The 13,636-nt window shown below is 39.6% G+C and overlaps 1 protein-coding gene across 1 annotated transcript in view; it reads left to right on the top strand.

The window, feature by feature from the left end:
• LOC128253224 (kelch-like protein 10) overlaps nt 1-11,987 on the top strand; it is a 29,306-nt gene extending 17,319 nt beyond the window's left edge. Inside the window, exons 5-6 of the mRNA XM_052981469.1 lie at nt 10,102-10,224; nt 10,298-11,987. Of these exons, the coding sequence (XP_052837429.1) occupies nt 10,102-10,224; nt 10,298-11,620 (1,446 nt within the window). The 3' untranslated portion in view covers nt 11,621-11,987. The remainder of the gene's footprint in view (nt 1-10,101; nt 10,225-10,297) is intronic.
• Nucleotides 11,988-13,636: the final 1,649 nt, after the last annotated feature.

Raw genomic sequence — 13,636 nt, 5'->3', positions numbered from 1 at the left:
TCTGGTAGTTTACATTAACAATATTCAAAATGAACCACTTTCAAACTACGATGTAGTACGAAGAGACTTCAAAAACCGAGAAAAGATTGTATTAACTCAGCTTTCAAAAAACTTCCCGCCACAATTCAATAAACAACTAACAAAATTATGCACCCAGTATAGTGATGTATTCGGACTAGACACTGAATCGATCACTACCAATAATTTTTAAAAAACAAAAACTGAGATTAAATGATGATGAACCCGTACACATAAAAAATTATAGAAATCCTCAAAGTCAACAAGACGAGATTCAAAAACAAGTTTAAAAACTCATTAATGACAAAATAGTGGAACCCTCTGTATCACCTTATAACAGCACACTTCTATTAGTACCCAAAAAGTCAAAGTCAAAGTCCAAATTCGGAAAAGAAAAAATGGCGACTAGTAATTGACTATCGTCAGATGAATAAAAAGTTCTTGTCTGATAAATTTCCACTCCCTAGAGCAAAATATTGATCATGCCTCGACTTAATGTCGGGTTTTCTCCAAATTGAACTTGAAAAAAGTTCACGGGATATAACATCCTTTTCAACAAACAATGGTTCATATCGCTTCACGCCATTACCATTCGGTTTTAAAATAGCGCCAAATTCTTCTAGAGAATGATGACTATAGCGTTCTCAGGATTGGAACTTTTGCAAGCATTTCTTTATATGGATGATTTAATATTCATAGGTTGTTCCGAAAAACATATGCTCAAGAATTTAACTGATGTTTTCGAGAAATGTAGGCAACACAACCTAAAGTCACTTTTCTAGGACATAAGTGCACAGATAAAGGAATCTTGCCTGACGACAAAAAATACGACGTCATTCAAAATTATCCAGTCCCACATGATGCGGACAGAATTTTGCATTTTTCATTGCATTTTGCACTTATTATAGACAGTTTATAAAAACTTTTGCTGAATATTTCCGTCACATAACAAGATTATGTAAAAAAGAGGTAAAATTCGAATGGACAACTTATTGCCAAAACGCCGTCGAACATCTTAAACCAGCATTAATCAGCCCAACACTGTTACAATACCCAGATTTTAGCAAAGAATTTTGCATATTTACAGATGCTAGCAGTTGCGTACGCATCAAGATCTTTTACAAAAGGTGAAAGCAACAAGAGCACAACAGAACAAGAACTAGCAACTATTCATTGGGCAATAACACATTTCAGACCATATATTTATGGTAGACACTTCACTGTCAAAACAGACCACAGAGCACTTACCTACTTATTTTTAATGGTAAACCCCAGTTCCAAATTAACCCGAATGAGACTTGAATTAGAGAAATATAATTTTACGGTAGAGTATCTAAAGGGTAAAGATAAATATGTAGCCGATGCACTATCAAGAGTCACTATCACTGACTCAAAAAAAAAACATACAATCAAACAATATGATTCTGAAAGTCACTACCAGAAACCAAAGTAGACAAAAAGCCTGCTCAGGAAAAGAACAAATAGAATTACATAAGAAATCTTTAGATAAAGCTTCAAAGCCCAACGTACATGAAGTCATTAATAATGATGATGTAATAATAATATGTGTTTATTTAAGCACGGAAAGAAAATTACAGCAAGATATGATTTTAGCTTTTTGTGTACTAATGGAACCATTAACTTAGGTCAATTATTTCAAAGGCTTAAAAAGCATGCCGGTATTAACAAAATCAGCCAACTCAAAGTGGCACCGTGAACATGTTTCAATTGATAATTTTAACAAGAAAGGAAGCAAACTTCGGCAAGCCGACGTTCATATACCCTTGCAGCTAATGCAAAAATTAAATATTCTTGAAAACATTAAAATTATGATTTACTTGCGTGTATGTTTAAAAGCATTGAAGCTATGATGATTTGCAGCTCAATTATTTTTGTTCCTATGGCAGCTATATCGTTTTCCGATTTTAATAAAATTAAAAGCATAATTCTGAACTGTCAATTATTAGTTAATCAAAAAGAATTTCAATCAAAAAAAGTCAACTTCGGTCGCGTGTAGACGTGTTTTCTTAACGCTCCGGAAAAACAATAAACCACTAAGTCGAAAACGTTTGAAAAAATTTATAAACGCGAGGTTTTGCGATTCGCGATGCTAATTCGCATATCGTAAACTAAAGTTTTAGTTAATTAATTAATTAATATTACGCTCTAGCAATAAATGAGTAAGAACGTGGATCAGCGCACTCAACGCCAAAAACAACAAGACGAAGCCCGTGAAAAAATTCAGAGAGAGCAAGACAAACGTCGTCTCTCTTTGGCCCGAAACAATGCTTATTTTTCGTTCACGAGTAATACTCTACAACCGAAAGTGCAAGAAAGTGCAAGTTTACTGACCGCCGAAAACCAGAATGCTAGATCTTGCTCTCCCGCCCTGCTTTTCACCGCACAAACACCATGGAGTGAGCAATGCAAAACTCCAACCGAGCTTCTGCCACCTAGTGCAACAACAACAGCAACTACTACGTCAACTACAACGGTCTCTGTCGCCAACAATTCAATAACGACTCCACTCTTTTCTTCTACAGCGGGTAAAGCAACAACACAACCAAGTGCAAAAATCGGGTCAAACGGCAAAAACAAAGCTACGGTAGAAAAAATTACAATTCCGCAAGCGGGTTCGGCCATGTAGACAGGCATGGATCGCTATATTAATATTTCCAAGCGCAAGCTAACCCCCCCAAAAAAATCTGACGGCAATATGCCCAAAATAAACCGTACCAACAAAGGCCCTGAAAATCTCGGGCCATTAAATGAAAATAGATTTTCCATTCTGGCGGAGCCTGAAACAGAGTACGAAGAATAAGCCCCAAAAAAACTTAAGCCCCCACCTATCTTTATTCGGGAGAAGATCTCCAACGTCCTAGTCAATAAAATAGTTGAGCTTGTCGGGAAGGATAACTTTCATGTTATTCCGCTTATGAAAGGGAATATAAGCGAAACCAAACTTCAAACCAAAACCGAAGATGATTTCCGAGCAGTGTCGAAGTACCTAAACAATGCCAAAAAGAATTACTACACGTACCAGCTGAAAAGTTGCAAGGGCTTACAAGTTGTCCTCAAGGGAATATAACCCGATTTGACCCCCTCTGAAATTATAGAGGCTTTAAAAGAAAACGGTTTTTGCGCCAAAAATGTTATAAACATTATGAACAAAAACAAGAAGCCGCAACCACTTTTCAAGGTCGAGCTGGAGCCAGACAGCAGAACTTTGAATAAAAACGCAGTGCACCCGATCTACAAGTTGCAGTACCTTCTGCACCGTAGGATCACAGTAAAAGAGCCGCACAAACGGAACGGGCCAGTGCAATGTACAAACTGCCAGGAATACGGACACACCAGGGCTTACTGCACCCTCAGGTCAGTTTGTGTAGCTTGTGGAAACTGCCACGGCTCCGAACCCTGCCCTGCCAACAAGGGAGACTCTCTCACTAAAAAGTGTGTAAACTGACAAGGAAACCACACAGCAAACTACAGAGGCTGTCCAGTCTACAAGGAGATGAAAAGTCGGATGCAAAGAGCGACAACGGCACGCCAGAACATTTACATGAAATCACAAACGACACCCGAAGTTTTCTTCGCAAAAGCAGCCAGGTCATCATTTGGCCCTTCAATTACCACCAACAGCATTTACTACGCCAGTGCTCTAAGATCAGGAACAGCTCACATAGAGCCGAAAACTGATAACATACAGCAGGCCATGGGACAGCCACAAAGTAACATGGAAACTATGATGATAACTTTGCAACAAAATATGATGGAATTTATGTCCTTCATGAAAACCACCATGCAAACTCTAATGCAAAACCAAAATATCTTGTTACAAATGCTTGCAGCTCAGCAGTCCAAATAAACTATGCCTAGCCTCCGAATAACTCTGTGGAACGCCAACGGTGTTTCACGGCATATACCTGAAATAACTCAATTTCTGAACAAAAATCACATCGACGTTATGTTGCTGGCAGAAACGCCTCTCACCAGCAAATATAACTTTCAAATACGAGGATACACGTTCTACTGCACCGATCATCCAGATGGTAAAGCACATGGCGGATCCGGCATCTTAATAAGAGACCGTATCAAACACCACTTTCACCAACGGTTTGCAAAAAATTATCTGCAAGCTACATCGATAAAATTACAGTTGGGCACCAGCAACCTTGCCATTGCCGCTGTCTACTGCCCACCCCGCTTTACAGTCTCAGAAGACCAATTCATGGACTTCTACAATTCACTTGGAGAGCGATTCATAGCAGCAGGTGATTACAACGCCAAGCACACACACTGGGGATCCCGCCTTGTTACCCCCAAAGGAAGGCAACTATATAGTGCACTCATCAAAACATGCAACAAACTGGACTACGTTTCACCAGGCAGTCCTACATACTGGCCAACAGATCCTAGAAAACTACCTGATTTAATTGATTTTGCTGTGACAAAAAATAAAAAAATATCTGCAAAATCGCTTTTGGATCTATCATCGGACCACTCACCAGTGCTAATAACTCTTCTTCAAAGCCCGGAATTAATCGAGCACCCTTGCAGGCTGACGTCGCATTGAACCAACTGGCTGAAGTTCAAAAAGTACGTAAGTTCCCACATCGAACTAACTCCACAGCTCAACTTCAAGGAGGACATCGACTGCTATGCCAATGCACTGGAGTCTGTACTCATCGCAGCAGCCAAAGTCTCTACACCGCAAGGGAGGGATGGGCACACACACCAACACAAAACTAACCTTGAAATCGAACAGCTTGTTTTGGAGAAAAGACGTTTGAGGCGTGCTTGGCAAACCAGCAGATCGCCATCCTCAAAACATAGTCTTAAGGAAGCTGGTCGCAGACTTACCAGGGCTCAAGGGCACGAAGAAGAAAAAGCACAACGCCAGTAAATTGAGAAACTTTCACCCAACAGCACTAAGCATCCCCTGTGGAGGGCCCACCAAAATCTAAGTGCGCCGGCCGAAACAGTAATTCCCGTAAGAGACTCTTCAGGCAGCTGGGCCAGAAGCGACAAAGACAGACCCTGTACATTTGCTTTACACCTTCGAAATGTTTTTCAGCCAAACCCTGCAAATAATTCATTCACACTACCGTCGCCGTCAACTCGAGGTGGAACTGAGACGGCGCCAATTCTGTTCCAAACAAACGAAGTTGCAAAAGTCATCAGCGAGCAATTAAAAACAAAAAAGGCCCCAGGCGGTGATCTAATAACTCCTAGGATGCTAATTGAACTCCCCAACTGTGCAGTTGAGGTAATTTGTAAATTATTTAACGGGATTACACGACTTGGAAAAATGGAATGGAACACAAATGGAAAAAGTCGGTAATCATAATGATCCCAAAGCCAGGAAAAGATCACACAATACCAGCTTCATACAGACCGATAAGTTTACTCTCGTGTCTGTCCAAACTGCTCGAAAAATGCCTTTTGACACGCATAATCCCATATCTGAAAGAGCACAACATTATTCCGGCGCATCAATTTGGCTTTCGAGAAAGCCATGGAACAATAGAGCAAGTTAACAGATTAACAACAGAAATACGAACTGCATTCGAGTCTCGGGAATACTGCAGTGCGGTATTCCTTGACGTTGCGCAGGCTTTCGACCGAGTCTGGCTCGATGGCCTTATGCATAAAATCAGAATGTTACTACCGGAAAACACTCACAGGATACTTTAATCGTACCGTTACAACAGAGCCTTCGCCGTGAGATGCAACACTACAATATCCGACGATTACACGATAGAGGCTGGAGTTCCTCAAGGTAGTGCCCTTGGTCCAACTCTATTTCTCCTTTACACCGCAGATATTCCCACGAACGAGCGGCTAACTACTTCTACATTCGCAGACGATACCGCGCTCTTTAGTCGGTCCAAATGCCCAATTCAGGCAACAGCACAACTAGCTGATCATCTCGTGGTAGTGGAGAGGTGGTTATCAGACTGGCGTATAAAAATAAATGCGCAAAAGTGTAAACACATAACGATTACTCTTAACAGACAAACGTGTCCCCCGTTAACTCTGAATAACACGCCACTTCCACAAGCTGACGATGTAACGTACCTTGGCGTCCACCTTGACAGAAGACTTACATTGCGGAGACATATCGAAGCTAAGAAAATTCATCTAAAACTAAAATCCAATAACCTCCACTTCAAGGTTCTGCTCTACAATTCAACGCTTAAGCCAGTCTGGACTTACGGCTCCCAATTGTGGGGAAACGCGAGCAGCAGTAACATCGACATTATCCAGCGAGCCCAATCAAAAATCCTGAGAACTATCACTGGGGCACCTTGGTATGTTGGGAACGACAACATCCACAGAGATCTTGGTATTCTACCCGTTAAAGATGAAATTTCAAAACAAAAGGCGTCCTACCACACCAAGCTAACATCTCATCCAAACTAGCCCGCCAGGGGCATAGCCAGGGTTTCCAACCGGACCCGATTGCAACGAAATGACCTTCCAGCTAGTTATTAGAGCCCTTACATCCCGCGTCAGTCAACTTGACTGTCAGATATAGCTTTTTAATTTAAGATTTTATATACTTATTGTTAGTCTCAATTCAGAGAAGATTCAATAAATAAAATGCATATGTAAAAAAAAAAAAAAAAAAAATATATATACATTTGTATTATCCAACATATATATTATTATTGAATAAAAATATCATTTGTACTTACGGAGCTCCAAAGGGCGGCAATTTATCTGGCCAAGAAATAAATCTGGCCAACATCGGTATTAGATTTAACATTTAAGTTACGTTCCAAAACATTAATATGATTGACACATACAAAACTAAAACTCCACCAATAGAAAAAAAACCGTTCTTAACAGTCTCGATTTTAGTATATACGTCCTCAATAGTAGGACGAGAGCAAAATTATTAAAGTCAAGAAGAAGTTTTTTCAGATCGTGAATGCTTTTTTGAGACTGAGCGAATCGGTTGATTTGAGAATAAGTCTTCTGGACTTCAAGATAAATTCGTTCTTAAAATCAACAAGAAAGCTCATGCCGATCGGTCGTCTATATCCTATGGCTCCCATAGGAACAACAGGGTGAAATCGGTAAAATTTTATGTTTTTCAATATATTTTTCGCAGTACATAAGCTATAAACATGAATCTTTCCAAATAAAATATTATTTTTTTATGCATAACTTGATCAAGTTTTAAGCGCTTGCCGATCGGACGTCCTTATTTTATGGCTCTCAAAGGAACACTAGAGTGAAATCGGTTAAAATGTTATGATTTTTAGAATATTTCCCGCAGTATATAAGCTATTGACATGAAACTTTCCAAATCTTTTTTTTTATGCATGCCTTGATCGGGGTTAAAGCGCTTTCCGGTCGGACGTCTATATCTTATAGCTAAGCATTTGTGACGCAGTGAATGAGATGTTTCCATAAAGTATGTATGTTCCTGATCAGGATCAATAGTCGATACAGCCATGCCAGTCTGTCCGCCTGTCTGTCTGTTTCAATACCTTTTGCGAGCTCAGTTTAAAAGCCAGCGATCTGAAACTTTCACAACCATGTGTCCGTAGATCAAGTTTGAAAACCGCTCCGATCGGTCGTCTATATCCTATAGCTCCCATAGGAACAATTGGGTATAATTTGCAAGAATTGAAGATATTTCGCGCAGTATTAAAGCTATTGACATGCATTTTTCCAAATCGTATTTTTTATGCATACCTTGATCAGGGTAACAGCGCGTGCCGAACCGACGTCTATATCCTATAGCTCCCATAGGAACAGTTGGGTGCAATCGGTTAAAATTTAATATTCTTCAAAATATTTCGCGCAGTATATAAGATATTAACATGAATTTTTCCAAATCTTATATTTTTATGCATGCCTTGATCAGGGTTTAAGCGCTTGCTGATCGGACGTCTCTATCTTATAGCTTTAAATTGGTAACATATGGGTAATCTTTTTATACCCTTGCAGGGGTATTATAACTTTGGTCAAAAGTTTGTAACGCAGTGAAGGATACGTTTCCGACCCTAAAAAGTATATATATTCTTGATCAGGATCAATAATGGAGTCGATATATCCATGTCCGTCTGTTCGTCTGTCTGTTTCAATACCGAGCTCAGTTTAAAAGCTAGCGATTTGAAACTTCCACCGTCGTAATCAAACATGTGTACGAAGAATAAGTTTGAAAAAGGGATCGGATCCCAAAGGAACAATCGGATATAGTTTGTAAGAATTGAAGATATTTCGCGCAGTGTAAAAGCTATTGACATGCATCTTTCCAAATCGTATTTTTTATGCATACCTTGATCAGGGTAAAAGCTCGTGCCGATCGTACGTCTATATCCTGTAGCTCCAATAGGAACAATTGTTCCAAGCCTTATTTATTTGCGCATACGTTGATCAGGGTTAAAGCTCTTGCCGATCGGATGTCTATATCTTATAGCTTCCACGTTGATCAGGGTTAAAGCTCTTGCCGATCGGATGTCTATATCTTATAGCTTCCACTTTTGTTATTCTTCTCGCTACTTTTGCAATTTTAGTAATTTCGACAAAGTCTGCAAGGGTATTAAAACTTCGGCTTGCCGAAACACTTATTTAAAAATTTTATTGAATTTAGTATTTTTGGATCTTTAGTTTTTTACTGATGGGAGCTTAATGTACAATTTTCTGGAGAAGATCTGCCTGGTCATCTAAGTGTTCCCACTTAAGTACAGCATTTCCCCGTTTTCTGGCATAAAGGCCCACTTCTGGATTCTTCTAAGCTTTGTATCAAACGCTGCGCACCCACATTGCCTGCTGTATGTTCTTGTGAATTGCTTACTCTGACCAACTCGTTGCTGGTTACTGTATTGGCAAATTTCGGTGTTTCGCCACCTGCACTTCACAGTGTCTTCTGTCTCTGGTTATCTATATATATATTTTTTTTTGTTTTATTCTTACCCCGCCATAGCCCGCTCCCGTAACAATTCTGCATTATATATCTCTTAAAATTATCATATTAACAATACCCAGATTGTGGCGTGCACGCATTCTAGGCGGGCTCGTCAGGTTACAGCTGTTAAAATACAAAAGAAACCTTCATATTTTCCTCCAAAACAGCAAAAAGGCATATTTTAATGACACTAAATTACCCAGTGTGCAATTATATTTGTTCTGTAACATGCATTCTGATATTTGGTTATGGGTTAAATATTAATGAAATTTTTTTTTTTAATTAAACAGCTCGACAATAGCTAACCTTTTTTTTCATCTATAAAAGTCTTATTTATTTTAAGTTTGGCCTTAATGTGTCTCGGCTTAAGGCTTAACAGCAGACATTAAATTTTAAATATAGAAGTCGATGATATTTGTCGTCAAGCTTGGTTCTTTGAAAAGACATTTAAATTTGTTTGTTTAACAATGCAAAAGATATGCGTTCAAAAGCCAGATTCATTTTATGGTTAGCAAACTCTTTTAATTATTTGTTGTGGCTTATTAAGCTTTCATATATTTAACTTGACAAACAAGGTAGTCTGTCTGTCCGTCTGTATGACCGTCGAGATAACGGAAACTATTAAGGATAGAGATTTGGGACTTGTCATGCAGATTCTAGTAGTTCCTACTCTACCGCCGGTCTACCGCTCCTCTGCCGCTGCTCAGCCACTGATCGGCCGCTGTTCTGCCGCTGCTAAAAGATGAGAGAGAGAGTATTACAGAACTGTTAGCGGGAGGTGGGGGTGCTGCACGCTTTTAGCTTCTAGTGTTGGCTATGAATTTCAACAGATGGCTCCACCTAAACTTCGTTGGTTTTGTAGAGCAAATACTTAGTTTGAAGCTTGTTGGCTGAGTAACGGGTTTCTTATAGTCGGGAGAATCTACTATAGCGTTCTCTCTTGTTTTTATTCTAAAGTGCACTATAAATATCCCAAACATGCGGGTGCACCTTGGGCTATTTCTTTCGCCAGTTTTATTTGCCACTTTAAAAAATGTATTTCAAGAAAAGCGACGAAAAAATACTCAAGGGATTTGGACTGCTTTGTAATATAAATATTTTTTTTTATTGTGCGATTTACTAGTACTGATATTTTTATTTTGGTCTTTAATACGCAGTGCTTCATGGAAGAGGTCAAGGAGCACCCGTACGTCATTCAATGTGAAGCCGCCAAGCCCCTGATTGTCGACACCTTCAAGTTCATGTATGATCTGGACTTTTTAAACCCACAGGCAGACGAGGTAATTTGAAAAATTGTTTTGTGATTGTAATTGTTTCTCCCTTCTGCCGTTTAAACCTCCCTTATTACTCCAGCTTACCACACCTTCGCTTGCAATGCCGCGCCTGCCGCACGAGGTCATATTTGCCATTGGTGGATGGAGCGGCGGAACCTCAAAAGGATGCATCGAGACATACGACACAAGGGCCGATCGCTGGGTGAACATCAACGCTGAGGATCCTGCTGGTCCCCGCGCATACCATGGAACCGCCGTGATTGGCTTTAAGATATTCTCGATAGGCGGGTACGATGGTGTTGAGTATTTCAACACCTGCCGCGTATTCGATGCAGTAAAAAAGAAGTGGAGCGAAATCGCGCCGATGCATAGTCGCCGCTGCTACGTGAGTGTGACAGAGTTAAACGGCATGATATATGCCATCGGTGGCTACGACGGCCACAACCGGCTAAACACCGTGGAGCGATATAACCCGAAAACCAACCAGTGGTCCATTATCCCCCCAATGAACATGCAGCGTTCCGATGCCAGCGCCTGCACCCTGCAAGGCCGTATCTATGCCACCGGCGGTTTCAACGGCCAGGAGTGCCTTGACAGCGCCGAGTGCTACGACCCGATCACCAACGTGTGGACGCGGATAGCTAACATGAACAATCGTCGGTCCGGAGTTAGCTGCGTGGCCTTCAGGAACCAACTGTACGTTATTGGTGGCTTTAACGGTACGGCGCGCCTATCTACTGGAGAACGCTTTGATTTGGACTCGCAGACCTGGCATTTCATTCGAGAAATGAATCACTCGCGTAGCAACTTTGGGCTGGAGATTATTGACGATATGATCTTTGCCATCGGCGGCTTTAACGGCGTCTCAACCATCTCGCATACCGAGTGCTACGTTGCGGAATCAGATGAGTGGATGGAGGCCACTGATATGAATATTGTCCGCTCAGCCCTGTCTGCCAATAACGTAGCCGGTCTGCCCAACAAACGAGACTACATACACAAAGAGCGGGACCGCCTAATGGAGGAGCGCCGTCAGCGTCTCATGGCTACCGCCATGGCCCGGGAGGACATCGGTCACAACAACATATCGCAAACGTTAATGCAGACCAATGATGGGGCCATGGATGACTACGAGAGCCCCAACGAAGATGAAGAGGCTCAGCAGCAGCAGAACATAACACTGCCTTTTCCTCCAGTGGCTCCAGCTCCCGGTTTCGGACCAACTACCGGACCAGGATTCGCCCCGGTGGCTTTCCAGCCACCATCACAGCTTCAACCCGTTGGCACCATCCACCAAAACCGATTAATGGAAGATCGCGGTCAAGACAACAATCGGCGCTTTCGTATGCAGCTGCGTAATCCACGCCACGGTTCGCATCATGAAATTCGTCGTCGCGCCTAGACGTTGGCGCGCCACAAGGCCATTCAGCTTTGGGCATGAATTATGACAGGTCCTATCATTAAGTGAAAAGAAGAGCAGAATCCGACATGATAAAGCGTTAGCGTATGGCAAGGTATTTTTGTCTTTCAAGTCCTGCAGCGTAGCCGACGTCCGTTGAAACCGTTTTTCGATACTTTACTCACTTTAACACACACACAGAAACTGAATATCCGAACAATTTTAATTCCCCAACCCTTTTAGCAAATTTAAAAAAGGTACTGAAAAAACAAAAAAATATTCAAAAATTATAATTGATCCAAATTGAACATATGTACACCAAAATTTAACGCATTAAAAATGTATTATAATAAAGCCTTGCTTAACTACATTTCACTAGTATTTGTAACTCCTTTTTAGATGTCTTCTTTGTTAGTAAACCATCAAAAATCCTTTTCTATGACCAGTTGTGTGTGACAGCGTTCTCTAAACATTACGTATGACCTATGATTTTATTTCTGATTTTTTAGCTTTCGGGACTAAAAATCAATCTTTTTGAACTACCTATGGACAGGTTGGTCTGGTGCACTGCAGATTCGCGGCGAATGGCAACGTTAGCCTGCATCCTCCGTCTCTCGCTCATTTATGTTTTACACTTTTTGACTTGTTTGGTTCACAGCAACAGCAAAAAAATATTTTTTCAAAAAAGTGACCAAAAAATGACTTTTAAGGCCCCTGTAATTTTTGTAAAACTTCAAACTGTTGAAAACCCCCCATTTGATGATGAATAATTCTTTTTAGAGCCTTTTTAAGAAAACAAGTTAAAAATAAATTTAATTTTCTTTTTAAAAAATGTAATACAGGTCTTTTAAAAAAAAAAAAAAATGTTAATTGTTTTTATTTAAAGGTAAAAACAAGAAAAGAAGCAAACTTCGGCAAGCCGAAGTTTATATACCCTTGCAGCTATTGCAAAAATTAAATATTCTTGAAAACATTAAAATTATGATTTACTTGCGTATATGTTTAAAAACATTGAAGCTATTATGATTTGCAGCTCAATTATTCGATAGTTCCTATGGCAGCAATACAATATAAAATAAAAAGCATAACTCTGAACTGTCGAATTATTAATAAGTCAAAAATAATTTTGAAAAAAATTACGAAATAGAAAAGTTAAATTTACAAAAAAAAAATGTATTTTTATATATTATTATTGTTTCAATGGGAGCTATATGATATATGCGTCAGATTTTGATGAAACTCAAACATTAATTTTGAAATATTAACCCATTACTATGGGTCGAAGAAATTAAAAAAAAATTTAAAAAACAGAACAGGTTTAATTTTTTAAATTTATTTTTCCGATTGGTTCTATGGAATATAGAGACAATATTTTGGGAAACTTTCATGCAGGTAGCTTTAAAACTAGCTTGCGTAAAACGGACGGACATATCTAGATCAACGCTTCTAGTGATGCTGATCAAGAAGATATATACTTTATAGGGTCGGAAATGTCTCCTTCACTGCGTTGAAAACTTCTGACTGAAATTATAATACCTTTTGCAAGGGCATAAAAATGAAGGTTATAAGTTTTTAGTTATTTTTATGTATTATGGTATAATTAATAGTTTGGATATACATTATACCATTTACCATTGAGTGTGGCGAATAAAATATTCTCATTAGGAAGTAGGGAGCGTTCGTCAGAATGAAGCTATGGACATTCAAAAAAATGTTAAATTGTTTTGCGAAAACTGCATGTTCGGCTTTGTAGAGTGTCTCAGCGCTATCCAAGTATGCAGAAAAGTGCATTTCTTAACAGTGAATATATATCTGGCCACCCTCTGCTGATCAGAGATATAAATGTTGTTAACAGCCACATTTTTTTAATTAGAAAAAACAACAATGAAAACTAAAAAGTCATTTTTTATTTTGATTTTATCAAACGGTCAGTAAAAAATCAAAACAAAACTAAAAAGAATAATGGGTCGTTCGTTAATCAATGACCGTTTGACTCACTGAGCTATGTGAACGGTTCAG

This window comes from Drosophila gunungcola, assembly GCF_025200985.1.
Source record: "Drosophila gunungcola strain Sukarami chromosome 2L unlocalized genomic scaffold, Dgunungcola_SK_2 000007F, whole genome shotgun sequence".
NCBI classification, from domain to species: domain Eukaryota; kingdom Metazoa; phylum Arthropoda; class Insecta; order Diptera; family Drosophilidae; genus Drosophila; species Drosophila gunungcola.
The sequence above is the reverse complement of the archived record's forward strand: the minus strand, read 5'-3'. Positions and strand labels throughout refer to the sequence as shown.